Raw genomic sequence first — 27,655 nt, 5'->3', positions numbered from 1 at the left:
AGAGTAGAGAGAGTGCAATGAGCGACGCCACTTTAATAATGTAACCTGACCGTTCTAATTAATGTAACAGTAGGTGGTATATAGAAGCTGGAACACACAATCTGCAGGAATTTAACCAATATTAAATTATGAAAATTATCTGAGTATTGTCCTCTTTACAACATTTAAAAGAGCACCTGAGATTTCGCATTCAAACGCATTTTGAAAAGCGTTTAAGTAGCATATTATATACTAGCCATGTTAGCAGATTGCAGTGGAGATAATATTTCTTATAAAAACCAGTGATGATTGTATTTATTATATATTATATTTGATTATCGTAACTGTTATTCCTTTGTATCACGGAGACTTCTTTGAAAGTTGCGCAATGTATCGCTTTTACCCCACGTAATCATTACTGGATCAAAGTCCCATTTGTCTGGGTGACCAAGAGGTCGCTTCCATCCTGAAGTTGACCACTTGAATACAGGCTGTTGATCGTATGTTGGTCCGCTGACTGCATATACCGTAAAATTCTTGAACAATTCATAACTTGTTATCTGTTATAAGTATGTAGAAAGTTAGAATCGCTTCTAATAGTAGAAAGTAAAAGTGCATGAGTTAGCTTTTTGTCATGCAAAATGTTGTTTGTTCTATGCCAAACGTTTGCAGAGCACTTTAGTAAAAATGATGATACTCGCCTTTGCGTCAGTTCCACCGTGGCGTCTATGCCCAAGAGAACCAATTGGATAAACTCCCGAGGCAGGATTAAGATCACTTCTTGCTGAAATTGCATTCTCTGCACTGTAGGGTGGCGTGCAGTTACACTTCGACAAAGGATCGTTTTTGAAATCATTGTACCTAGAGGAACAAATTATCCAGGTACAACAGACTCAAAACTCATACTTTGTAGAAATTCGACTTATGTATGCCACTTTAAATATTTACTCGTTGAAGAGTATGATGTCTCAAAGATGTCGTATTAATGCAAATGGTGAACACGAGTTTCATACTAAGTATCTATCAGCCTTATACGATCAATGCCCTTACCTCATCATTTTCATCATGCTTTCTAAATCTACAACCTTGCCTTGATCGCGTCTAAATATCTGTGCTCGAGGAGCAAGATTGTAGTCGAAAAAAGTTCCATACTTCGCCACAAAAGTATTAGTTTTGCTTATGTCAAAGATTGTCTTGAAATATCTATAAACATGCAGACAGTATGTATAATGTGCTAAGAATTTCTATAGTGGAAAATGAGGGTGTATATTTTAAAATATTCTCTATTCACCCACCACTTCAATGCATTTATATAAAACTCATCAACTCACGGTAAATTATAGCTTGCCCAATATCCATTTTCCTTTAAGATCACTGACAAATCAGCCATCTCCACTATCCCTGGCATTTGTTCCAAAACCCAAAGTGTTCCTGGTACCACAGGCTGTCCTGGTGTGAACAGTTTGTAATCCAGTACCATCCACTAATAAATATGAATATAAAACTAGTAAAACAACGGTCTTTTATCAAGTAACTGAATTATTTTTGTTTTTTTAAAATCTAGTTCACTTACTTCATTGTTGTAGCTAAGTTGAAAGGAAGTAAAGACAAAACAAAAGTTAGTTATAAAAATGCTTCATCTTTAATTCTTTGTTGCGAATGTCACCAACTTACGTTCCACTATTGTGTTTTGAAAATATCGATACCCATTCTTGACCATTTCTTGCCAGCCTATTGGCTACAACTGTTCGTGCCCATTCCATAACCGTGTTCCCGTTGACATATTGCCAAAGATCTTTGTTGTAGTTATCAATGGTTGTCTCTTGCGTTATCTGCTCGTAAAATTGTAAATACTGTTAGACAATGACGTCGTTTTTAAGACGTAGCTGAACAAAACTGACATGTTTACTGTCGTTTTGATAATATTTCAAAGAATTTGTCTTTCTTGACAATAAGTTAATATATTATAAGAAGTAACAAAAACAAAAGATGCTGATTTCTATAAACAGTTTTTCAATACCAATCCACTGCTAAGCATGTAGAAGTCATCTCCACTGTAAAGGGTTCCAGGATAAGAAGAAAAACTGTGCTGTTGTGCAGCAACATGAAGAGCTGGAACATAAGGAGTAACAGTGTTATTTTTAGGATAACGATAGATCGTGTACATCATTTGATGATCTTACCTGAATTACTATTGTTCACTAATTGTAAATCATATAGTTTATACACTCGTAGCATGGACGAGTAATCACTCCAAGTGACCTGAGAGATGAAGATGTCCCTGTTATTTGGAAGAAGTTTGATCAAAGCAGAACAGGAACCGCTACCGACCACGTGATGTGTTCTTGCTCCTTGCGAGAAGGCGCTTACTAGATCGTACAGACCTCCCAGTTGCATTAGTCTTTAAGTAAAAATCAATATAAATAAACGGCTTTTTGTTTTTAATCGATAGCAAAATATAATGAAAGTGCTGTCCTTGTCTTGTTATTTTTTATTGTTTATTCATCGGTTTTCGTCATACAAATGACTATTTTATTTCTGTGTTTGTTTATAGTGGATTTTATAGTCGATATCAAGTGAGATGATTACAAACCGGAAATCAAAAGTTGTCAATGGGTCTCTCTTTCCAGTTTCAGTCGCAGCGTAACCACGTTTCAAACCATAGAGTTGTTCGTAAAGTAATTTTACCTATGAAGGCAGAAACAAAACAATTCTTTTTAAATAAACCTTTAATATAGAGTTAAGATATTTTTTCTTCTTACTTGGTACCAGTAAGGATCGTTAGGTTTTGATTTGATTTGTGAGGTGACAAATGCTGAATTTTCCTGCAGGTACTTTTTCAGTTTTTTGCACGTCTTTTTGTTGTTCTTGCAGAAGCTTGCGAGACCGCTCTGCCAAGACATTAAAATAAAATCTGCCGTCAAAAATCCTTCTACCATTCCTGCGGCAACAGATTGGATCTCGTCGGGAAATTTGCTGGACGTGTGGATCTCAAGATTTGACCATCTATATATATATAATGGATATTAGTGATGTGAAAACTGTTATGGATGAAATCGTACATATGTCATGTTTCATGAGCAAGTAATTTCATTTTAACGGTGCAAGAATTTTGCTTTTCATGATGAACAAAACTTGAAAATTTTAAAACAGGCCTTTTGCAAATTGTGATAAATATTAAGAATTTTGTATGTCTGATATGTCAGCTTGGTTGATGTTTGTATGTGCTGGGATTGATTACTAAAGGATCAAATTTCGTTTGACCAAGGTTATGATGTAGATTTTTCTTACAATACTTTCAAACAACTGAGCCTTTGACATTAAACATTACTATTGATTTACAGGCAAAGGAAACCGCTTTATTTTGATAAGTTATGAAAAGAAATGTGCAAAAAAAATTGTAGGAAAGGGCAACCCTCTGGTGAAGATGCAATTGGTATTTGTTGCGTATACGATTTATTCTGATTGTTGCGTAAAACATTGTCGTTGAATATTCCAGCAGCATTTGGTGGACTAGCCATTAAAAATTATATACTTTTTTTCAAAATGGCGTGATTGTCATGCACTAAGCAGTGATGACAATTTTATGGCTCGTGCGACTTGCGTCAAAACTATTTACAATGTGAAATACATAACTGATGTCTTCAATAGATGAACAACTCGTCGATGGAACTTTTTAAAACATTTGGTGAACTAAATCCCAACCCACCCTGTTTTATTCACTTCGTTTGAAAATACTCCCCACGACACTGCGTCTGCAAGTAGTTCCTCCTTAATTGAAAGATCGCCTGTGTTTTCATCCAATATGACACTGGTGTACAATTCATCCTTTGCATTTACAAGCTTAGTGAGGACAAGACAGAGAATAGTGAATTGAAGATACTTCATTGTTTCGTTGAAGAAAGCAATATGTGAGTCATATGACGTTATGAGTCACACTCAAATGACTCAATCATCACACTTCATTTAGTTTAAGACGTAGTGAGGCGTGATATATACCACTGATGCTATTGATTGCAGACGCAGATTTATCTGCAATATACGTTGGATGAAGAAAGCCACCTTATCAAAATCTTTTCATTTGGAAGCTTTTGAAAGGATTATAGGTTTGAAACTTTTACAGCGAGGGGACGTTTACTGGAATACACTTGCATTGTTTATGGTTTTATTGAGCTCATTCATCAATCGTAATATGCTTTTTTCATAAAACAAATATCCTAGACGGAAGTTACATGCAAGATATAGCCAGAATTTGCCGTTTTTGTATTATAAAAGCTCAGTCATTCTCACTGGAGATATTTATAAGGAAAACACATTAACCGAAAATTTACAAAATTAGTTTTACGATGGGCACTTTCAAAAATAGTTTACGTTTCCCGAAATTTTAATAATAATAATAATAATAATAATAAATAATTTGTATGGCGCCAAAATCCAAAAGTTCAGTGGCGCTTCACATTCAATCCGCAATATAATAAAAAATACACTAATTAAAAATATACACAGAACCAACGAAAATAAGAAAATAGGAAAATAAATAATTGAATAAATTGAAAACAAATAGGTCTTTAGGTTCTTTTTAAAAGATTCCAGTTTAGTTTCGTGTCGCAATGATTCAGGCAGATTGTTCCATAATTTGGGTCCACATGCAGAGAAGGCCCTGTCACCATATCCCTTGGTCCGTGATGAAGGAACAACCAACAACTTTTTAGAGCTAGAAGAACTTTTTAGAAGCTCTACATATTTTTAAAATTTTAATTTTTCCTCTGTGGCGTTGCTTTGAAGAAGAAACAGTCTGTCCGAATAATTATTAAAAGCCATCAAGCCTTTGCCAAAAGAAACCTAAATTATTGCTTAGGGTTTGTCATCGTCATCTCCCTTTGGAAAGAAGGAAGTTGTAAAGTTTAGAAAAGTTTGGGGATGATGACCGTAAGTGTTACTGATCTATGACGTTGAACGACGACGATATTGGACTGACCTCATACTTTACTGAAGTGTTTATAATCAAAATGGCCTCCCAGTGAGCTAAGACTGTAGGCGGAAGGGTTTAGTTATTACGGCATATAACATCATAGGTGAAAAATCGAATTTGTTTAGGCAACGTGAAAGAAATCTGTCAAAAAAATTGGAGTGCATTTACATGTTTTGTAAGTGGCTGTCACTGCAGGCGCGATGAAATTAAACGAAAGATCATTGTTGAGATTAGCAACGGATCACAGTAAAGGGGATCAGGAGGGATTTCTATTAAAAAAAGGAGAGTTAAACAAGGGTTTTCAAAGACGATATTTTGTGTTACGTGGGAACCTATTGTTTTATTTCGAAAAAGAGCACGACAGAGAACCAGTTGGCGTAATAATCGTCGAGAATTGTCGAATTGAATTGTGTACGAACGAGGTATCGCCATTTGCTTTTCAAATTCTTTTCGATGGTATTGGAACGCGTACATACGTACTCTCAGCGGAAAGCGAGGAGAGCATGAACGAGTGGATGACAAAGTTGATACATGCAAAGTATATTTACTTGAAAACATTGGTGACAGACTTGGACTGTCAGCTGAAAGGGCTACAAGACAAAGAATCAAGAATGACGCCTGATGCTTTGTCTGATTCTGAATCAGACACTGAGTTACCAAAGGACACAAATTCATTATCTAAAGAACTGGACGAAGCAGATGGGTTTTTAGCAAATCCTCCTGTGTATTCACGACCGAAGATGTTTTACAAAACCCTTCCATCAAGACGAAGGCCAAGACCGACTAGCAACAATAGTTGGAATCGATGGAGTTTGTCGACAAGCCCACCTGGTGAAATCAATGATTTTTCAAGTTTGTCAGATCAAACTAATTTTCTTTGGGAGCCTCAGCCAGGGAGGGAGTTTAGAAGTTCTTTTACTTCTCCATCATTTTCAGAACTTCGAAATAATGAAGAGATACAAGACAACAGTATCATTGACTTCTCGGAAACTGATGAAAACAAGTACTTTGATAAGAAAGTTGAGATAAATACCCTCTCTGATAAGTTAAAGGTAAGCTCAATCCACAGACGAGTGAAATCTGAACGCTATAAAAGCAAACCAGGAAGCATTTTAGGTACAAAAAAGGATCATCGTGGATCATTGAGCAATTCCAGGAGAGGCTTTTCTGATGACTTAAGTAATGTTGAAGAAAATGTGAAATCAAAATTTCAACACCTACACAGAGTTTGGGGTGCAACAATTTGGACTAAAGTTAAAGAATTTGAAATACAATCGGTCAGAACAAAAACAAACGAAGGCTTATAAACATTAAATGTACAGCAATAATCTTTATACAAATGTACATGTAAATTTTAACTTGTCTAGTGGGTTTGCTTTATTTACTTCCATGCTCTATAATACTGCACGGTATTTAACAAGAATTCCGAGAGTTTATAATATTCATTAATTAGAACAATTTGAACTTTGAGTCCAGTGTTCATGCATTCGTTACAGACATGCGCAATTTCTTACACTCTCCTTCTGAAACATGGCGAACGAAGGTAGGTGGAAAAAATTCGCTTCATTTATATAGCTCATGAATCCATATTTCTGCGAGAATGCCCAATAGAACAATGTGGTTTGTGCGAGTGTAAAGTTTTGCTTGATTTCGTGCGATTTTAGTCTTTATCTTTGCAAATAATCTGCAATACCTCACTTCACTTTCGCATTGTTTACATCGGAAACGATCTGATCTGATATGCGTTCTTGAGTAAATGGTAACCAAGTCTTGTTATTTACCGTTTAATAAAATTTTCTACTGAGTGGTTTAATTTCTTATGGTGTTTTTTTATGCCTATTCGATGCTGATTCACTCGCATATTTTTATTTATCGTACTAAAGACCATGAGAACGTTAAAGCTATCGCTGCTATAGCCTATAGGTAGCTTTTACCTAAAATTACTGTGTTGTAATTTTAATATATACAATACTTAGTATTTAATACGTTCTCTGCTAGACAGAATAGCAAAGTCCTTCATCATAAACTACCGTACTACTGCTTGAAAATTGTTTGAAAACTTTGTACGTAGTCTGTTCTATGTTGATTAAGCTAAAAACCCATAGCAAAGGTGTTGGTAGATTCCCTGCAGACAGGCACAAAAACTGAAAAGTTAAAATGTATGATTTTTTTGTAGTTGAATTACAAAAAGCTCAAAATCATCTGAGCTTGCTTCGTCAGGAGTATGTGAAGCTACAAAATAGATTTGTCGAGCTGGAGCAAAAATACAACTTGCTTCTTGTCGAAAGTGGCGGCGGGGATTTTGAAAAGGATAGTTTTGTTGCAAGACTTTTAAAAAGTGTGGCTGAGCTATTTGACAAAGAACTCTATAGGTAAAACTGAGTGGTGTTTTTCTTGAAATATTTATGCCACATGTAACTGTAATATTTTTAGTGATATCACAGTCAAGTTTGCAGATCAAAGATTAAGTGCCCACAAGTTTATCTTGGCAGCAAGAAGCGATTATTGGAGCAACCGTGATCTCAATGAACTTAGTGAGTTGGAATTAAAAGGTAAGTGCATTATTTGAGCAGTTTGATCGATACCATATACTTGCATATAAGACGAGTTTAGAAGTATAAAATTCAATGCTGAAATCAGGGGTCGGCTTATATGTGCATAAAACAAAATGAACACAAGGACAGATACTAATGCCAATTTTCCAGCAACACATTTTTATCGCTATCTGACTCATTATTTCATTGTGTGTCACAAGTGGCAGGCCGTAACCAAGCTAGAGCTAGACGTCATTAGTACACGGTTTGATTTCTTAGAAATAATATGCTCAAACAGAGGCAGTCAAAGAGGGACATCAGAGGCAGCCAATTGGTAGGCAGTGCATGGGAAGGGGGACAGGGTCACCTGACTTATGGAAGACCAGCAAACCAATGGGGCAAACGTGAGCACGCGGCCACAGAATTTAAAAGTGTGCGGAAGTTTGATAATTTCTTCTATTTCTTTTAGTATGTAACATAAAAGTAAGCATTTTACATCTTTACAGTAACAAATTTCTATGAACCAAAAATATGGAGTAAAACTAGATAAGTTGAGTGCCGGCCTGTATGCGGGTTTTATCAAAAACTGGCCATTTTAAAGCAGGTTTAGAGGGTCGGCTTATATGCAAGATCGGCTTTTATGCGAGTATATACGGTAATTGCAATTTAATATAGCTTAATTAAAACATGTTTATGTTCTATACATGAGGCGAATTGATATTTATAGGAGCAATACCAAATCACCCTTTGAAAAACTCCATTAAGTAACAAATCACCCTTTGAAAAACTCCATTAAGTAAGTGAGACCTGTGTAATTGGGCTAACCTTTGCCCTATGGGCTTACCTTACCCCTATGGTCTAAGTGACAACATTGGCTAACTTTCTTCATAATAAATTATCAACAATAGACCAATTGTAGCAATCGCTTGTATTGAGGATGACCGCATTGTCTTCAATTACTGTTTATGTTGTTTTGCAGACATCAATGCTGAAGTTGGTCTCACCTTAATGAGATGGGTTTACACAGATAAAGCAGAAATAAAAAATGAAGAGAATTTCCTTGTCAATCTTGTGAAAGCTGCAAATACGTATAAGCTGACTGATCTTCGAGGAAGGTATGCTATGACCTTGAAAATTGTATTATTCAGTTATGCTTATGCTGTCAATACACAGCTTACAATTTACATGCATTTTGTCCATGGTGAAAGTTGAATTACAGCAAATAACGTCTGTTCACCTCAGTAATGTCATGTTAAATAGGTTTTATTTTGTCTAGATGTGAGAGAATGCTTATGTCATCTGTATCCGTCTCAAATTGCATCAAGTTTTATCAGACTGCCGAGGATATTGGTGCGATTGAACTGAGAAAATACTGTGAAGAAATAATCACAAATCATTGGGTATGGGGCATTATTGAAAATCAGAAAAGAAAACATTTACCTGAAGTTAGGAGGGTTGAGCCTCTCAAAAAAATCATTATTGCCATTCCTTAAGATTATTTTACTTCTATTCTTAATAATAAAAACTGACCCTTTGAATGATCATGAAACATTTTTGTCAAATGACTTATTTGAGCTATCTTTTTTCAGTCGGATTTGAAGACAAAAGATTTTGCCAACATGTCTGCTTCACTTCTTTATCAAATGTTTAAGAAGAAGTCATCATTTCCTCTACATCTAGCTGTCAAACACCATAGAGAGGATGTTGTATTTTTGTTTCTTATTGAGTTTAATTCCAAGGTAAACTACTGACGCTTACAATTACAGTCATTTAGCTCAGACATTTTTTTTATTGAAATAGGCATTAAAGTGCAGTTCACAATAATCTAGTTTAAAATAACCGTGCAGTTTAGATTATTCTAGTTTAAAATAATTGTGAAGTTGAGAGTAATCTAGTGTAATATAATGGTTAAGCTTAGAGTAATCTAGTTTAAAATGATTGTGCAGGTTAGAGTAATCTAGTTTAAAATAATTGTGCAGGTTAGAGTAATCTAGTTTAAAATAATTGTGCAGGTTAGAGTAATCTAGTTTAAAATAATTGTGCAGGTTAGAGTAATCTAGTTTTAAATAATTGTGTAGGTTAGAGTAATCTAGTTTAAAATAATTGTGCAGGTTAGAGTAATCTAGTTTAAAATAATTGTGCAGGTTAGAGTAATCTAGTTTAAAATAATTGTACAGGTTAGAGTAATCTAGTTTAAAATAATTGTGCAGGTTAGAGTAATCTAGTTTAAAATAATTGTGCAGGTTAGAGTAATCTAGTTTAAAATAATTGTGCAGGTTAGAGTAATCTAGTTTAAAATAATTGTGCAGGTTAGAGTAATCTAGTTTAAAATAATTGTGCAGGTTAGAGTAATCTAGGTTTAAAATAATTGTGCAGGTTAGAGTAATCTAGTTTAAATAATTGTGCAGGTTAGAGTAATCTAGTTTAAAATAATTGTGCAGGTTAGAGTAATCTAGTTTAAAATAATTGTGCTGGTTAGAGTAATCTAGTTTAAAATAATTGTGCAGGTTAGAGTAATCTAGGTTTAAAATAATTGTGCAGGTTAGAGTAATCTAGTTTAAAATAATTGTGCAGGTTAGAGTAATCTAGTTTAAAATAATTGTGCAGGTTAGAGTAATCTAGTTTAAAATAATTGTGCAGGTTAGAGTAATCTAGTTTAAAATAATTGTGCAGGTTAGAGTAATCTAGTTTAAAATAATTGTGCAGGTTAGAGTAATCTAGTTTAAAATAATTGTGCAGGTTAGAGTAATCTAGTTTAAAATAATCGTGAATCTGAGAGTAATCTAGGTTTAAGATTCCTCGCTAGTTACACTTTTCTGCAACTCTCGTAAAGACGGTAATTAGTAGTTTGCAGTATCTATAGACTATAGAGTTTGGCTTCCTTTTTGGAGAAATATACAATTTCCTCCAGATGAAAAATTTGCGAAACTGAATACTTCATCAACGATGAAACGTTTCTGTAACTGTTTTAGCTTCCTCAAATATTAGATGAATTCGACCCATCCATTGGTGGTGTTCCTCTGGATATAGCCCTACAGGAGCAACAAGAAAGTATTGCTAGACAGCTCGTCAGCAATGGTTGTGACGTCAATGTTCCCGACACGGCTGGCTATTGTTTGCTTCATAAGGCAATCAAACGCGGTGACGAATTCGCGTCTACATTTCTGATAAAAAATGGAGCGAATGTCAATGCTGTGACTATGTCAGACAAGATAGCACCATTACACTTGGCCGCGTCATATAAGTTAGTGGTGAAGGGTTTTGACCGCTCTCAAACGTCTTTTAGTTCACTTGTGGGTTGATGAATTATCTACTTGAAAGCATGACTTGCTCAGATGTATTTTTAGATGAAATAAAATAAATTTTGTTTCCTTTCACCTGGCACACGAATAAAATATAATGTGTATTTTAGAGCGTGGTCGGTCAATCACGACAAAGCGATCGATGCATCCAGCAGGACGTCCGCGGAGGGAATGAGACGAGTTGCTCAACTGCTATTATCTTCATTTGCTGATCCCAATATGCAAGATATCAACGGATGGTGAGGCAGTTTGGTAATCAGAAAACCTTAACATTGTGTATATTTTACTAACATCCAAGGTTTTATTGTGTTTATTAAAGTACGCCTTTACACCAAGCAATATTGTCAGAGAACGAGGAAATTCTAAGTCTTCTTTTGGAACAGAAAAAGTAAGTGAATTTCTTGCAAACTGTGTATCGCATGTAATAAGTACAATATAATTATAAGCAAGTTGCCATATGCTCTGCTATTGAATGAAACATGATTAGGTAGAGAGAGTTTGTGACACCATTCGAGTACAGTTTACGATGTTGATATTTCTAAATTGGTTTTTCTTTCTTTACCTCTTTATGTTTCTAGTTTAAATTTAGAAAAAAAAGACGATAAAGGTCGAACGCCATTATGGTTGTCGTTGACAATCGCCGATAATAAATTTGATGCCGACGACACTGAGTCCGTTCCTGCCAGACTTCACGAAGCTGGTGCCTCTTGTGATTGTGTTGATGGAACAACCGGTTTGTGGTGTTAATGCATTTTATTCGTATTATTATGCAATGAGATCTTCTTCAAACGGGCCGGCTTTTTGAATCTATTTACAAGCTTATATAAGTAAAAATGGTATTTTAAAGTATAGTTATTCTATATTTACATTTAAATTTAAAATTAAGATAATTATATATCATTTACAAAAAGCTACTGTCTTTAAATCTACAATCAAAATCATTCCATATTTTTTTGTTTGAAATTTCAAGCTTCTCTCACTAGAGTATTCTTTGAAAATAGTTACGTCTAAACATTCATATGATGAATTTGGTTTGCTGTGTGCACAGTTTTACAGAGTTGTAAATCAGTAAAAAGTCGCCTACACTAATCGATTTTAGGATAAATGTTAAGTTTAGTTGACTTTTTCTTAACACCATACGCATACTCTTGGTTGCCAAGCCCGCCCGCTCACAAGTTTTTGTCCTGCTATATGGAAATTTCAGAACTTTATCCTTACCATTGTTATTGCAGTGAGTGAACACAGAAAAATTTGAAATGCAGGACGAAATGCGTGGACTGGCTTAGCCACTATGCATTAATACTATATTTGTTACAGGTTATACTATAATCTAGATACAACAATTAGTAAAGAAGTTACAAAAAACGAAATATGTGTCTATTACTAACCACGTGAGCAGCAATTTCCTTTTGAAAATATGGCACAGCGATTTGCTTTCTCCAATATCATTTGGAATAATGTTCCATATTTTAGCACCATCATATGTGACATGAAACAATTCTTCGTGCTATTGGTTGACCGTTGAGATTTCTATGAATTTCATTTTTTATAACTGCTTTGCCGATCATTCTATGTAGTTTACAGTATAAAATGTGCTGCTAAGCTAATACTTTGCATGTAGAATATAAGCTAACGGGTGTAACTACGTATATGTAAAACTAACGAGTGTTAATTTTAATGTAATCGACAATGTAAGTTTGTCTGTATCAAGCATCCAACGTAATGTGTATCTTTTACTTCTAGGTGATTCACTTTTGCATCAGGCTGCCAAGCAATCAAGGCAAAAAGCTGGATTATTTCTGGCCAGTCACGGTGCTGAACCAAACGTAACAAACAATGTTGGTGAAAGTCCACTTCATAGTGCGTGTTCCACTGGTTTAATCGACTTGGTGTCAAAGTTATTGCAATGGTAAGTAATGCTTTTGGAGGGAGGACGGGATTAACAAAGAGCGATATGATTTCTTTTGATATTTTTTTGACTGTATTGTTAAACAACTGCCTTTAAAGGCATCCGTGTCGAGATTGTTTACGGAGAGTTTAGTGCTTGAATGGTCCTATCAAAACACCGTTTTCAAGTTTCAACCAATCAAAATGGGCGTTATAGCTTTTTATTTTGTGTACGCAATTTTTACTTTGCTTTTCCAGTGGTTCCAATCCCAACATTCAAACAATTGAAACCGATGAACTTAGACAAAAGTCATCGCAGCGTAGGAAATATCGGTTGGATGCACGCGCTGAAGCGAGACGCAAAGCCATTGCTATAGCAACGGATTTGGAGATTGAGAAAATACAATCCATCCATGCAGCCGAAGGTAAAGAGAAGAGGAGTAGTAAACGTGATTCAAATAGCGTCAATACAGATTCTGTCAATGGAGCTCCTCCAAATGACTCGTTCGAAGCTGATTTAGGTGAGATAACTGGGCATTGTTGTTTTGTTGCTATTTATGCTTTTATAGCTAGTATGTCCAAGGCTGTTTCATTTGAAGTGAGTGATGTCACGTACTAGATGACGTCACGAATTTGACTCTGTAATCCAAGTTGTTCCTCATCTTCTTTGCAGGCATCAGTAATCCGTTTTTAAACGACGATATATCGTCGTTAAGTCCATCAGACCTGAGCAACCCTTTCATTGACGACATCCGCGCTGCATCGGCAGCCACAGCTGTTGCAAGAGGAGATAAAAATCCATTTGAAATGACTTCTACTGACGAGCAGAGTATGTGTATTGTCTTTCAACAGCACTTACCTGATAATTGTTCTTTTATGGGCTCGTTTTCATCAGCATGAAATGTTTCTTTTGTAATTGGATCGAAAATAGATCTATAATAGAAAATAGTGTAGACTTGTATAAGTCCATTATAAACAAAGGTAGTTTCATTAAGGTTTTTGACTACTAAAGCAGTTCTAGGTCTGTACAAAATGGTCACTGTTGAATCTATGAAAGAACAATTTGTGAAAAGATCAAATCTGTAAAAGATGATGAAAGATCAGATGAGACGAGATGACCTTTGGCCGTATAGTTCCGAAGTTTATTTCAACCCTTATTTCATTTAGAGGCCATTAATGCATCAGCGAGCAACTGTGACGTCATTCTTGAGCCACGGAAGGCGTTCTCCGATTCAGAAATAGAGCAGATTATACTAGAGCATGATTTGTATGAGGAAAATCTCCGTGGACTTGTGATCGAGTGTCATGGCAAAACACCTCTTCATTATTCCATCATCGAGAAGCATGAAAATGTTGTTAATTGTTTCAAAGAGTTTGACGGTAATGTGAAAAGAGCCTGATGGTTATACTCATGGTATATAAGCTGCAAATATATGCAATTTCCCTTAATGCGGGGTTCAGCAAATCAGCGCATGCGCTTTAGGGTGCATATGGTTGGCCTAGTGAATTTGTTTACCATCGTTTAAAATGATAAGTAAATCAGATTTAAGTGAAAATGTACTTCTGAAAGTTAATTCACTTTGAAAACGTTGCAAAACCTATCTGCAGAATGTATTTTTGAATGCGTTAAATTTTCAAAGTAGTCTGAGGGTATGTTTAGTCTAATGATGATATATACCTGTTCTCATTGATCAAAATTCTCTCAGACAAGGTTAGCAGTGGTGGTCGCTTGAATTTAGCTCCTGACTTCGATATTTGTGACGCAGAAGAGCAATCGGCGTTGGCACACGCGCTCTTTACTGCTCAGTATCGTTTAGCTGAGAGTCTCTTGGAAGCTGGAGCGAGCATCGATCTTCCAGATTCGGAGGGTTTCACGTTAATGTTAAAATCAATAGTTAGAAAGGATGCACCTAGTTCCTTGTTTCTCATCAAACGGGGAGCAGACATCAATGTCAGGTAATGTCTTTTGCTTTTGGGTGTGTGACTAAGATAGATGGAAGAACAACATATTCGTTTGTTGTTGATGATAAAATGCCCTAATGCCTGAATGCTGTGCATCTAGTTTCCAGACCCTTCTGTGAAAGCATGGCTGGTAAAGTTACATCCAATGCTTTATATCCATTCGTTTCTCTTACGTCAGAACAAAGGAAAACCAATCAGCTCTTCAGTTGGCTATCGGTCATCGTTTACAGCCAGTTGTGGACGCTCTGTGTAGGTCTGGGGCCAAGGTTGACGTCAATGATGAGTATGGCAACTGTGCGTTATGGGCAGCCATCAGGACGAAACAGTTTGATATTGCTGAAACTTTGGTAAGGAGTGCTTTAGTGAAACTAGTGATCTTTATAATTGACATTTTTCTATTTACTGACCTCATCGATAAACATCGACTTCACTTAAGACGTACGTATATCTTGTAGAAAACTTTGGTAGACTTATTTTGCGATAGTCTTTTTGTTTGCTTTAGGTCAGCCATGGTTGCGATGTTAATGCTTGGCATCGGGGGACAAAAAATTGTTCCCAAGCTCTTTTGCATCGTGCCATAGAGGAGAAAAACGAAGACGCGGGCTGTTTTCTCATTAGATGTAAATGCGATATAAATAGGTGTGTGTGTATTTGTGATAAAACTTCTAACTGTTACACAAGTCATTGCGCTAAAATTTAAATGCAGTTTTTTCACTGTTAATCAAGTCCCCGACGACCTGCGCCTGATGGAACAGGTGGAGTTGAAGCCTGGGACGGACTCACACCGCTTCATTTAGCGTGTATGTCAGGCCTGGATAAGATCGTTCAATCCTTGGTTCAAGAAAATGCCAATGTCAACATTCAGGTTAGAGTTTCAACTCGATATAGTATGTCTGTAACATTATGGTCGACAAAAAATATCAAGAAAGGAAGTTTAGTGGGCGTGGCGTTCATGTAAGGTACAACAGCGTAGCCAGATTCTCGCCCTGCAAACGTTTTGGTTTTACTGACTGTAAGGACAATCCTATTCTACCGAAATGAATTATGGGAAATGATTCGAACTTTACATAGTATAGTACCAAATGTGCATTTCACGTTACGCTGTTGGCAGGCCAGTTAGGTAACCATGAGAGTTTTGTTTACCAATTATTTTTAATAGTTTTGAGTCGAGTTTACTCTTTATGCATAGATTTTTTAGTTTTCTTGTCCGACAATTGTTACCGTGTGAAGTTGGCTTTTTCGTTGTTAGGATTCGGAAGGACGTGGTCCAATTCATGTTTCAATTTTAAGTGGATATTCTATTCCGACACAACTCCTGCTTGGACATCCCGAACTTAATCTTATGCTTGAAGATCGGGTTGGTCAAACGCCATTCGCTGTTGCCTTGGATACCAAAGATCATAAGTCGGCCGAGGCGATTTTGTCGCGGGAGCCATTGGCTGCTGAAAAGGTTAATCTCTTTTTCAAAGCTCCTAAATTTGTGTTTTTCTGTTGTTTTTTTTCATATCACGAGACTTCAGATAGACAGATAAATTGATGGGTGTTTATAAGATAGAACATGCGAGCAATGTGTGTGTGGGTACAGGTCACCCAATTCGAATAGAAAAACATGTTTTTGCCATCTAGGTATCTGTGAAAGTTTCAGTTGAGCGTGAGCTAATTTTTACCGGTTTTTATATAAAAAAAGAGTGTATAGCTCACAGACGCTAATGTTGAGGTCTTGCATTAACTTAAAAAGATGTATCGGTTGTGTTTACTTTATACAGTACGACAAGAAAGGTCGTAATTATCTACACCGTGCAATCATCTCTGAAGATATTGAGACCGTGCTATTTCTGATGGGCGTTAGTGCTAATATTCAAACTCCGGTACAAGACTCTAGTCTTACAACACCATTGCATCTTGCGGTCAGGGTTGGATCAGAAATCCTCGTCAGGCATATGGTAAGAAAGCGTTTCCACTAATTCGATGTAGTGTAACTTATCCTTGTGAAACTCTTTTTACCAACGATGAAATCATTCGTTTGTCAAACCTGAAATGTTCTTCCAACGGGATTTCCCTTGAACTCTTATCAACCCAGTGTTACTTGAAGTAAAAGTGTAGCTGTTTTTGCTTGGTTCTTGTAGATTCTAGCTGGTGCAAATGTCAATGCACCGGACAAGAAAAAGAGAACACCGTTACACGAGGCCGCTGAGCATGATCGCGCCAGCATTATATCAGTTTTGCTACTTAATGGTGCCAACGTAAATGAAGTCGATGCAAAAAGAGATAATGGTAAGAGTGTTTCGAAATCAATTCTGTTTATGTATAGGTTTCTGTTTAAGTCACATTGTTCATTTCCAGTTCCCTTTATGTAGCTCTTCATTTGGCAGTTCAGCTTGGACATATAAACTCAGTTCGTGTTCTCCTGACTGAATCATCTGTGGACGCAAAAGTTTTAAATGGAAGGTAGTTCAGGAATCGGTTTAATTTTATTGGTTAGTTCTGAAATACGGTTAAATCAAGACATGTTTTGTCATAGGGGACAAAATGCCCTGCATACTTTGGCTCAGTATTCAAAAGACAACGCCGGCGCTATTTTCGAAACATTTCAGCAAAATTTGCCCGACTTTCCTATCAATGCTCTGGACGTGAACGAAAATACTGGTAGGTATAAAAAGCAGATATTGCTCTTTTGTTGTTCCATCTATTTATACAATACGCTTAACCATTCTAACTTTATTTATACATGATAAATATCTTAGTTATTTTCGTCTAAGTGATCTTGTAAGGTGAAAAAGTGAATGGTGTGGACCCGGGACTATTTTTACATGTTTGTAGACGTGGATCATCCAGGTTAGTGCATGTCGTCTTGAGAAAGAAAACAGCTAAACTGACATTTATTCCTCTTTTGACTCTGATGATGTCAGTCAAAATTAACGCAAACAGTCATACGCAGGACTGCACTAACCTGGACGACCCACACCTACAAACGTGGAAAAAAGCGTAAAAAAGCGACGTTTGTTTATATTAAATGGCTCAATCTGGCAGTTACAAACCGTTTTTCGACAGAAATCCAAGTATTGAATACGATACGACACAAAACTTATAGAATGTCAGATTCAAGTGTGGCCCATTGCAGTGCAAAACGAAAATCGTCGAAAGATTTGAATAAAGCTTTTGAATAAAACCTGACATTTTAAACCTAAAATGAAAGGAAAATATTTGAACTTGTGCTTTATAATTTTCCTTAAACGTTAATTGAGGACATTTTTACATCCCAATGTATTAACCAATGGCGGATTATTAGTTACGGGACCTGTAGGCTAAGATAATGTTACGAGCCATTAAGTGACGTCCATTCCTCCCACTAAGTACAGTCTCTTCAAGACTTTTGTCTTCTCCACGTTCTTTTGCTTTTGCATCTCCATTCTTGTGTTTGTAATTCGATTAAGAGTTTGAACTTTCAAAAATCATCGACATGATCAGAGAAATCGGAAACTCATTACATCATGAGTTTGACAATACGAAAACCATTTCCCCTCAGTATTCAATCGCTCGTACGGTTTTTAAGTGAATAATTGGTCTAAAGTAAGCACATTCAACTAGTCCAAAATAGCAAAAACCAAACACTAATTTTGTCTTGATACCATGGGCCTCTCGAAACTCTGGACCTGTAGTCTCAGGCCTATTTAGCCCACCAACCGCTACTGCTGTTAATTTACCTTTCATCTTCTTTTCCAGCGCTTCTACTTGCATATCTCAATGGAAACGGGAGACTTTGTCGAGAGTTGCTTAAATATGGCAGCACTTTGGCAACTATCAACAAAGAAGGCGTTTCGATATTTAATGCCCAAGTCGCTTCAAAGAAACTGCTATTCTCTTTGCTAGGTACAGGCTTAGTTGAGGAGTGTTTTTCTGTTTCTCCATCGGTGCGTGCACGTTGTGTGCCTGTATTTGTTTTGGTTGTTGCAATTATTTATTTAATTTAGACCTGCTGTGTGCTGAACCGCCATGGTCTGATGGAAGTTTCTGTCACGAATGCTCGTTGAAATTTTCTGTTAAAAATAGGAAACACCACTGGTCAGTCAATGTCATGAATATAATTCTGTTTTTATTGTCGGGAGAAAGCTTTAATTAAGCCCGCCCCTATTTTATTCCCACAATGCAAATATTTTTGTGTTTAGTCACTGGCAAAACGGTTGAGGTTGGATTTTATGTATTTTGTACAACTCCTTTAGTGTCTTCTTGGATGTCTAGCCAAATGATCTTAAGGCAGATAGAATTAAGCTAAATGTTTTTGTATTGGACAACAGCATCTGTTATGACATTTCATACATATTGCACGGTTCTGTTAGTTTCTTCTCATAAATCCAGCCAAATAATCTTTACCGACATAGGAATACGCTTACTTTATTTTAATATTGGACGATATCATTGTTTACACATTTCATCTATATTGTATGGCCTTCTATTGTCAACTTGGAAGTTGGAAATTCAGTCAAATAATCTTGGCACAGAAGGAATTAGGCTAATATTGGATGATAGAGATGTCGTCTGTTCTTAGTCGCTCTTCTTTAAGCTCCAATACCGTCACAAACTGATTTAGTGAAGACGAAACCGAAAAACAACATAATATTTATTTTTGTCGTTTAGTCGCTGGCAAAACGGTTGAGGTTGGATTTTATGTATTTTGTACAACTCCTTTAGTGTCTTCTTGGATGTCTAGCCAAATGATTCATAAGGCAGATAGAATTAAGCTAAATGTTTTTGTATTGGACAACAGCATCTGTTATGACATTTCATACACATTGCACGGTTCTGTTAGTTTCTTCTCATAAATCCAGCCAAATAATCTTTACCGACATAGGAATACGCTTACTTTATTTTAATATTGGACGATATCATTGTTTACACATTTCACCTCGTGTAACGGTTTGTCAACTTGGAAGTTGGAAATTCAGTCAAATAATCTTGGCACAGAAGGAATTAGGCTAATATTGGATGATAGAGATGTCGTCTGTTCTTAGTCGCTCTTCTTTAAGCTCCAATACCGTCACAAACTGATTTAGTGAAGACGAAACCGAGAAACAACAAAATATTTGTTTTTGTCGTTTAGTCGCCACTGTGGACGCTTGTTGTGTGCAAAATGTTCAAGTAAACAGATGCCAATCGTAAAATATGAACTTACGAAGCCTGTACGCGTTTGTGAGGTGTGTTTTGAAATGCTGAGCAATGCTGGATTTTACTAATTCCTTGTGAAGAAGAGAGAGGGTGTAAATTAATCAAGGGCGTTGGAAGATTGATAATTTTTTCGGCGGGGCTACTATTCATATGCGCATGTTTTACTTTGTAAATTTATATTGAAATCAATCGTGATTACGTATAGGAATATTTAATTTACCCTCCCTCTCAATTATCAATCTTCCGCCGCCTTTGATAAGCACTATCGTAAAAATATGCCAGTAATGTTCGTCGCGTGCTTAATCTTATGACGAAGATGTAAATAATATTGTGACCTCCACTGATATAGCACTGTATAAACTCAAGAATTATGACATTTCTTTGGTATAATCAACTTGAAATTAATGCAACTACGTGCACACCTGTTGCCTTATTTACAAGTTGTGGATACGACAGCGAATGTGGGTGTAGCGAATTTTACCCGAATATAGGTGTGCGTCGTATAGGACTTCCTAAAATTCACGTTTTCCGTGTTAAAGAAGTGCTGTTTCACGATGATTATGAAACAACGAAGTAACATAAAGAAATTAGTTGTCATATTAGTTCCTGCTTTTGCTACATTTGCATGCTATTTATTACAAAATTTTCATGAAAATTATGTAATTTTGTTTCAATTATTCCAATACTAAATATGGCATTGAATCTTTTGGGCGTTTATTGTCCATCGGAAACATTTGCCGATTCCGAACTGTTTTTTGTTAATTTTTTTTTAACTGGACCTTTGTACGTTTTTGGAAAGCAAATCATCATAATGACTGCTTTTGTCTTTGTAATCATCTGATTGTATTCCTGTCTGTCGGAATATGCACCTGACGTTATTGACACGAGGCTGATGAGGTCAAGCAATGTCTACACTCTTTCAGAAATACAATTATGATGATTTATTCAACATCCTTATGAATCTTGAAGCAAATTATATCCCAATAGACAATTTTTTATGCTTAATGTAGATTTAATTGTGTTGTTGCTTAGACACGCGCAGGTTTAGAATGGTTTAAAGAAACATCATCAGACTCACGCAAGAAAAGCACATTGCAGTCAGTCGCTCTTACATGGGCACGTGCGCAATAATTTTGTTATGTAAGATAACGACAAGGTATCATTAGCACGATTGCATGTCTATTCTTATCTTATCTCTTGAGACGTGCACGTTTTAAGTTCGGTTATTGAATGTCAGATAAGCTCATGCACGGGTGGATGGATGAACGCGTGGACGGATAAATGGGTAGGCGGAAAGCTTATAGATTTTCATTGGTGAAGAATCTGCTTAAAAGTTAGATGATAAAGAGCTTTACAACAGTGGGCTCCGAACGTATTTTTGCTTCAAACTTTTTTGTAGATTTTTTTTAGATTTGATGCATTGTCATACGAAACGTGCTAACATATTTCTTTCTAAGAAAGTAACATCACATTTATGCTAAATCTCAAAACGCGTTTGAAGACAGCATTCAACAATTTTCACTGCTACAAATGTTAAACAGAAATGGGTAGAAAATATATTTCATTTGGCCTGGGTTATTGAAAGTGTTATGGAATGTGTTCCTATCGCTTATGGAAAGGTGACAGAAAAGGTTAGCTTATTTGGGATGTAGCTATTATTGGCTGTTTTGTTTTTGCCAAATGCTGTTGTTATATAGACGCCGACATTTAATTGAAACTCATACATTTACAACTTAATGAAGTCACCTTATAGCTGTTTGTCTATCTTGCCGTCCATCCGTGTACCGCATTTACTACCAAACTCACGAAACAAAGGTCACTCCTACATTCTTATTACAAATTTAGATTTTTTTTAAAAAAAATGATTTAATCATGTGAGCCTTGCTGTATTTTGCAATATGCGATTCTAATGTTCTTTTTGATGTGGGCCTTTGTTGCTTTACATTACATACATGTGTTTTTCATTGGTTTAAGAATCCCCAAAGAATAAAATATTAGCAATCTAATTGCTAAACATACGGTGTTTTGAATTTAAGAATGTTGGAATTTATGTGGCAAAACGCTAGACCTGCCACCTATTATTTCAGTGATTTAATGACGTAGTATTTCTTTTAACTTCGTTAACATAAAAAGTGTTTTTTTGTTCCCATTTTTTTGTTACATAACGAAAGGAAGTCGTTATCGTTCCTATACTGGCAGCGTTGTGTTCTGCCAATGTTCTGACCACTCTGTTTCAAGTATGCAATACACGTGTATAAGTATCGCCGAGGTGGTCGTTTTGCGTCATTTGCTGTATGTGACTAAGTCTCTTAAACAGTTTAGCAAACGATCGAGTTGGGAACGCTACGATTCGGGAAACAAATCATATTATTTGTAAGTTTTTCTGTTTTTTTTTTATAGTCAAATGTTCCGATCTCTTCGTTCGGTGTGGTTTTTTGTCAAAGGCAAAACCTTAAAAACAATTTTCGAGTGTGACATCCTTGATTTAGATAAGATATAACTGAAAATGTCACCTTAGCAAAAGTGTTAATGATAGTTATTCTGCATTGTCTTGATCACCTCGAATGACATTTTAGTGAGTCCGTCCTTGGTCATGCCCATGGCATCCAACCGTCTGTGTAATGTAGTCTTAGGACCAACGTGCCCATCACCTTTCGACCTCACTCACCTAATAAATAGCCATTCTCGCTTGTGCCATTCACCATTTTGTTGTTTGTGCTCGGTGGCTTGCTAAGCTTTCAAGAACCGTCAGCTCACCATCTTATATTTCAGCCATTTAGAACAAGATGAATCTCTCCACGATTGTCGTGTTCGCTTGCGTTGTCAACTGCATATTAGGTAAATCATATTATGTTTGCTAGTATTGGACTGAATATGGTTTTCTGTTGATGGCTATCGAGGATGTCATTGTGATTCTACATAAATTCTTTACATCATTATTGTTAGTAAAGACTGAACCTCTAATTTTGAATTAAATAATTGCATCCCGTTGTAATACTTGCACATGTTTCATAGTGGCAAAAGAATACAATTAGAGAGCTCTGGAATACCCATAAGTTAGGGATTTAATGGAATACTTCTATTTGCCACATTTATTTAAGAATTAAAAAATTACCACGACCATTGTTTGTGGATTTTGCCGTAATCTTAGCACGGAAAGTTCTTACGCTCATCTTGTGTACATTTATAGTTACAGTCATGCGTTTAGTCAGTCACGTTTTCCTGCTGTCCTCGTGCAGAAATTTTACTTCATTTTCATATTTTTTTTTTTCATTTTAGGTTATGACTATGAACAAGGTAATGACATTAATCTTTACATAATCAATGTGAAAAATTAAAAACTTTCAATATTGTTGTTTGATTTCCTTCGAGGTGAAGCGTGTACCTGCCGCGAGTCAGCACTCCCTCACGTGCTTTGCCAGGACAAATTTGTTCAGTTTAATTAATGTATAAGTTTGTTGAACGAAATACCTAACCATCAAAATTGTCACGCGTGATTTGAACTTTTGTCGAGGGTCTTCAAATTGTCTGTTTCGAAGATGGTTGAACTCAGACGACTTACTCGTTTTCTTACCACGCAGCGCAACGTAAACTTACTCTGAGGGTTGTTCTAATCATTTATTTATTAATTAATTGCTGTTTTTAGAAAAATTTCCTGCAATTGGACAGACTTGAAGCAAGTCTGTGTCAGATTAAACATGAAACAGTACATTGTCATGACCGAATTGGAAAAACCCCTTTTTGTTTTAGGTGGAGACGATTGGCCAGAACAATATGAGTTGTGCGGCAAAGATAAGCAAACACCAGTGAACATAAAAGGCGCAAAATGTGATGTGGCTCTCGCTAATTCAATCACTTTTAATAATTATAAGAACAAAGGTGAAGAGAAGTTCAAAGTCTTGAATACTGGCGGTACTATGAAGCTGACAACGGCTTCTACTGATGCGAGTATTATACTGGATGGAAAAGGAACTTTCAAACTACAGCAAGTACACTTTCATTGGGGTAAGAATGATTCTGAAGGATCCGAACATCTATTGAATGACAAAGCATTCCCGGCAGAGGTAATGTATGCAATATCTTTCAGAAATCAAAGATCGACGAAAATGTAAATCTGATTATCTGACATTCCTTTTTAGCTTCATTACGTTCACTATAATACCATGTATGGTTCACTTGGTAATGCATACTTCAGAGAAAATGGTCTGGCTGTACTTGGAGTTTTCATGGAGGTAGGTTTGTTTACTTTATATGTGTAGCCCATTTTTTACAAGAACAATAAGCAAAGGTGCAACATCGATTTGCGTTACGATCATTTCGAATTCATTTCATGTACGATCATTCAAGATAATTTCTAGAGGAACATGGGCGGGGGGAGGGGCAACAATGGCTATTTGACGGAGGGCCCCCAGTGGTTGTGTTACGCCACTAAAGAAACCAGAGAGAAAGTTGGACAAGACACTAGACACACCTTTCTTAACAAAGTTAACATCGTTCTTCTTATGCATTTATGAGATATACTTTCTTTTCAGTTGACAAATAACATTAAAAATATTTCGCAGGTTGGCCCTGAGCCCCATCCAACATTTGAGAAATTTTTAAATTTGTCAAAGTACGACGTGAAAAGTAAAGGTAAATTATTTGTTGCTACCTCAATCTTTACTTTTTCATATTTTTTTTTACAAACCTCTTGACGTCCTCTTACATTGTACTCTCAAAAGTCACAATCCTTTGATGTTTTTGATTGTCAAAGTGAAATAAGGCTGTTTTCCCAAGAATCTTTAATCTTTTCCTCTTAATCATATCGTTTATTTCAAAACCCCTCAACCATCCCATTTTCATCTTCATTTGTACCATAAATAGTCCCTCAACCATCCCATTTTTCTCTTCTCTTGTACCATTAATAAGCCTTCAACCATCACATTTTCATCTTCGCTTGTACCATAAATAATTCTTTAAACCTATTTTCGCCTTCTCTTGTAGTGGTACTACAACTATATTCATGTTGTATATTTATGTCGAATATCTATTCATTTTTGACTTAAAATGTTCGCAATCAAGGTAACTACACAAAAGTGGAAGCGTTTCACATGGCTGACATGCTACCCGAAAACATCGGCATGTTCTATCGATATCAGGGATCATTGACCACTCCTTCCTGTGATGAAACGGTCACGTGGACTGTTTTTGACGACACCATAAAATTGTCGAAGGAACAAGTATGTACCTTTCACAAGATTCAATTTTAAGGGAATCCAATTTTTTTGTCTGTCAATGGCAATTTTTTTGCCTATCAATGGCTGTTTTGGATAGGTCAGCGCGCTGACCGCGAATTTTCCAGGTGTTGCCACACATAAAAAGTAGTGGTCTGCCTTCGCAAATTTTTTTAATTCTTTACATTTTAAGATAGTTGTGTGAATGGATAGAATGCGATGGGAGCTTGCTCTAAGACATAGAATGAGTAATTTACGATTCAACATGCGGTTTGAAGAATGTTTGAATTGACGATCACGAAACAATATTTTGTCATTTTAGTTTCAAGAGTTCCGTATGATGCAAGACGCCAACGGCAACAATATCATCCGCAACTTTCGTAGCATTCAGCCCATCAACGGTCGACCGATCACTTACTGGAACAGTAAATGTAAGGTTGAATGTGTAAAATGTGAAAAATGTGAAGATAGTGGAAAGCGTGGTGGAAATAATGGATCAACTTCAACAACTGTTTCCTTCATGTTTTTGGCCGTGTGCGTTATTTTTCACATGTTTATATGAGTTAAGTGAAACCGACTGAAGTCTTTGACACGTTCATCAAAAACGATGTGTGTTTGTGTGTGAAAGTGCCACGAGAGACGTTAACAGTGCTCTGTAGGGTATGCTTAATCGATTATTTATTATGTAAAACAGTTCGAATGTGTAGCAAATCTAAGATGTAACATAGTAAAAAAGGCACATTGTTATTTTAATTTTTAATTGATAGGTATTTAGAGACTTGATGACTTGGATTCTTATATTATCTAAATTTTGAAAAAAAACAAATTTTGCCAACTTATCTAAAAAAGAGAGTCATTTCAATACTTCATCTTTTCCCCTTGCAATGACGCGAGAAAATCGTGCAAATGTCATGACACAATATATCAAACTTGCGATGCGATCGTCTTCATGCATAGGTGAGCCATGATTTGGGATTTGAAATTAACATGTCGTCAACCTGTTGTTTAGAAACTCCTTTCAATAATAATTTTGGAATAACTTGATTAAATATATGCGTGTACCCATGACCCCCAAACTTTGTGAGTCTGTGCACTGTATGTATGTCATGTGCCAAAAGAATTCTATTCTTAAAACCTTCAGAGATTAAGCAACAAAGTTTTGACATCTTTTGAGCATCACTAGGCATATCAATGTCCGGAGCAAATTGGTAGTACGATACTTCGATTCCGAAAAGATCGTATTCCAGATAAGTGCCTTCTTTGGCAAACTCTAAAAGGTCAGATTCCTCTAAAAACGTGCGATCAAGATGGGCCATTGTTGTACGTGTTGAATCTCCGCCTGATTCCTGAAATATTCGTAATATCTCTCCGGGGGACTGTGGATTACGGCCTGGATGAATCATAACAGGGGTATGGGTCTGAGCCTGGGATATCGCTGCTGCACGAATGCTTCGTTTCTCGACGTCGGTCAGAGGCCAAGAGCATCCCACTTCACCAATGATTCCTGGCTTGACACCCGTATTAAAAATGCCTTCATCTATTTCTGTGACTATGATCTAAAATGGAACATTCACTATTATATTGGTTAAGGCAGGCGACAAAAACATGCTTATGGCAAACTAAATAAGTGTAATCTTAATATAGCCTGATCAACTCTTTTCCCCGAGAGACCGTAAGAATCTCCTCTCACTCAGTAGTAGGAAGGTACTGAAATACTTTTGTGAAAAAACTCAACCAAACTAATTGTTTCCTAAAACAGTGATACCTGCAGAATTTTGTTTATTGTTGGGGGGGGGGGACACCCCAAATGTCACTTACACAATTTATCCACTATTTTATGTGAATGACTTTTTTGGTAAAATATAAGTAGACCTTAGTACAAAAATATTGAGGGGGGAGGGAACTCAGCCCACCCCCCCCCATTGCCAGACCCTCTATTTGTAAATGAACAACCTCACTCATTCTTTCAATGGTTAATTCCTTCATTTCATCAGTGAGTTGTTTTTCAACATAAAATCCAGTCCCACAAATAATGTTTACTCCAGTTTCCTCCGAGATGAATTTCATTTTTTGAACATTCCTGCCAAGTCCAAGACTTGAGTTCTCAACAATAGTTGATCCACCTGCCTTTTTGAACAATGCAACATCCTCAACAACAGCATTCGTTGTGCTTGACAAGACCAAATTTTTCCTATGACTATAGGGATGGTTTCGAATCCAGTTGAGGTTTTCCATGGTAAATGAGCAGTTCTCCATTTGCCAGTGAGTGTTTGTGGTTTGCACGAAGTGATTTGTGAAATCCATTGCAAGATGCTCATGTGTCAAGGTTTTTTGTAGAGCATTGGCGGCTACAGGACCCAATACGGTGTCGATTTTATCTTTGACCATATTCACTAGTAGTGAATCACTTCTTCATTAATCAATAATTTAAGTATATTAGTTACTCTTACTCTACATTTTCTTCAGTTATCGCTTCGGGTTGACAAGTTCGTGCGAATCAACTGTAAGTGACTAAATCGAACTATGAGAGGTATTATGCCCGCAAAAACTCTGTGAAAGTTTAGTCAAGTATCATCCATTCTTGCTGTTCTGTGCATCAAATTATTAAAATCACTTTTTCAACTGACAAGACTTACCCCAAAG

The 27,655-nt window shown here is 36.3% G+C and overlaps 5 protein-coding genes and 2 long non-coding RNA genes across 10 annotated transcripts; 3 read left to right on the top strand and 4 right to left on the bottom strand.

The window, feature by feature from the left end:
• Nucleotides 1–4: 4 nt before the first annotated feature.
• Nucleotides 5–3,926, bottom strand: LOC124434988 (putative phospholipase B-like 2). The gene is made up of 11 exons (XM_046984951.1): nt 3,689–3,926; nt 2,742–2,985; nt 2,573–2,667; nt 2,163–2,380; nt 2,000–2,091; nt 1,654–1,811; nt 1,553–1,565; nt 1,311–1,462; nt 1,030–1,182; nt 681–840; nt 5–539 (listed from the first exon to the last, which is right to left on the bottom strand). The coding sequence occupies exons 1-11, from the start codon at nt 3,865–3,867 to the stop codon at nt 327–329; spliced, it is 1,677 nt and encodes a 558-aa protein (XP_046840907.1). The 5' UTR covers nt 3,868–3,926; the 3' UTR covers nt 5–326.
• Nucleotides 3,927–4,988: 1,062 nt separating this feature from the next.
• On the top strand, nt 4,989–6,421 carry LOC124435054 (sesquipedalian-1-like). The gene has a single exon (XM_046985004.1). The coding sequence runs from the start codon at nt 5,152–5,154 to the stop codon at nt 6,256–6,258; it is 1,107 nt and encodes a 368-aa protein (XP_046840960.1). The 5' UTR covers nt 4,989–5,151; the 3' UTR covers nt 6,259–6,421.
• Nucleotides 6,422–6,466: 45 nt separating this feature from the next.
• Nucleotides 6,467–20,550, top strand: LOC124433786 (rabankyrin-5-like). 3 transcript variants are annotated; one of them, XM_046983573.1, is made up of 26 exons: nt 6,467–6,494; nt 7,128–7,323; nt 7,385–7,503; nt 8,465–8,600; nt 8,762–8,885; nt 9,075–9,224; nt 10,458–10,729; nt 10,898–11,026; nt 11,107–11,175; nt 11,366–11,520; nt 12,531–12,696; nt 12,933–13,195; nt 13,348–13,503; nt 13,842–14,054; nt 14,381–14,630; nt 14,815–14,983; nt 15,139–15,275; nt 15,363–15,501; nt 15,886–16,086; nt 16,403–16,579; nt 16,763–16,910; nt 16,994–17,084; nt 17,158–17,282; nt 18,360–18,506; nt 18,608–18,698; nt 19,735–20,550. In XM_046983573.1, the coding sequence occupies exons 1-26, from the start codon at nt 6,482–6,484 to the stop codon at nt 19,865–19,867; spliced, it is 3,969 nt and encodes a 1,322-aa protein (XP_046839529.1). In that variant the 5' UTR covers nt 6,467–6,481; the 3' UTR covers nt 19,868–20,550. The 3 variants fall into 3 exon arrangements, 2 of the variants coding, with proteins under 2 accessions (XP_046839529.1, XP_046839530.1); XM_046983574.1 differs by lacking the exon at nt 6,467–6,494 and having other exon boundaries at nt 7,236–7,323; nt 7,396–7,503; XR_006944613.1 differs by lacking the exons at nt 18,608–18,698; nt 19,735–20,550 and having other exon boundaries at nt 16,980–17,084; nt 18,360–18,378.
• LOC124433789 lies at nt 13,385–15,148 on the bottom strand. Its single transcript, XR_006944614.1, has 4 exons — nt 15,044–15,148; nt 14,353–14,978; nt 13,534–13,607; nt 13,385–13,449 (listed from the first exon to the last, which is right to left on the bottom strand). It is a non-coding gene; the product is annotated as an uncharacterized LOC124433789 (long non-coding RNA).
• On the bottom strand, nt 17,836–19,744 carry LOC124433790. Its single transcript, XR_006944615.1, has 2 exons — nt 19,028–19,744; nt 17,836–18,673 (listed from the first exon to the last, which is right to left on the bottom strand). It is a non-coding gene; the product is annotated as an uncharacterized LOC124433790 (long non-coding RNA).
• A 1,533-nt stretch (nt 20,551–22,083) lies between the features above and the next one.
• On the top strand, nt 22,084–25,706 carry LOC124433787 (carbonic anhydrase 2-like). 2 transcript variants are annotated; one of them, XM_046983577.1, is made up of 8 exons: nt 22,084–22,172; nt 22,572–22,637; nt 23,079–23,096; nt 23,550–23,863; nt 23,939–24,031; nt 24,362–24,431; nt 24,861–25,018; nt 25,335–25,706. In XM_046983577.1, the coding sequence occupies exons 2-8, from the start codon at nt 22,586–22,588 to the stop codon at nt 25,572–25,574; spliced, it is 945 nt and encodes a 314-aa protein (XP_046839533.1). In that variant the 5' UTR covers nt 22,084–22,172; nt 22,572–22,585; the 3' UTR covers nt 25,575–25,706. The 2 variants fall into 2 exon arrangements, with proteins under 2 accessions (XP_046839533.1, XP_046839532.1); XM_046983576.1 differs by lacking the exon at nt 22,084–22,172 and having other exon boundaries at nt 22,483–22,637.
• A 47-nt stretch (nt 25,707–25,753) lies between these two features.
• LOC124433788 (phosphotriesterase-related protein-like) lies at nt 25,754–27,643 on the bottom strand. Its single transcript, XM_046983578.1, has 3 exons — nt 26,966–27,643; nt 26,148–26,568; nt 25,754–26,010 (listed from the first exon to the last, which is right to left on the bottom strand). The coding sequence occupies exons 1-3, from the start codon at nt 27,398–27,400 to the stop codon at nt 26,006–26,008; spliced, it is 861 nt and encodes a 286-aa protein (XP_046839534.1). The 5' UTR covers nt 27,401–27,643; the 3' UTR covers nt 25,754–26,005.
• Nucleotides 27,644–27,655: the final 12 nt, after the last annotated feature.

This window comes from Xenia sp. Carnegie-2017, unplaced genomic scaffold (genome assembly GCF_021976095.1).
Source record: "Xenia sp. Carnegie-2017 unplaced genomic scaffold, XeniaSp_v1 HiC_scaffold_14, whole genome shotgun sequence".
Taxonomy (NCBI): Eukaryota; Metazoa; Cnidaria; class Anthozoa; order Malacalcyonacea; family Xeniidae; genus Xenia; species Xenia sp. Carnegie-2017.
Note: the sequence above shows the minus strand (reverse complement) of the source record. Positions and strands in the feature narration are given on the sequence as shown.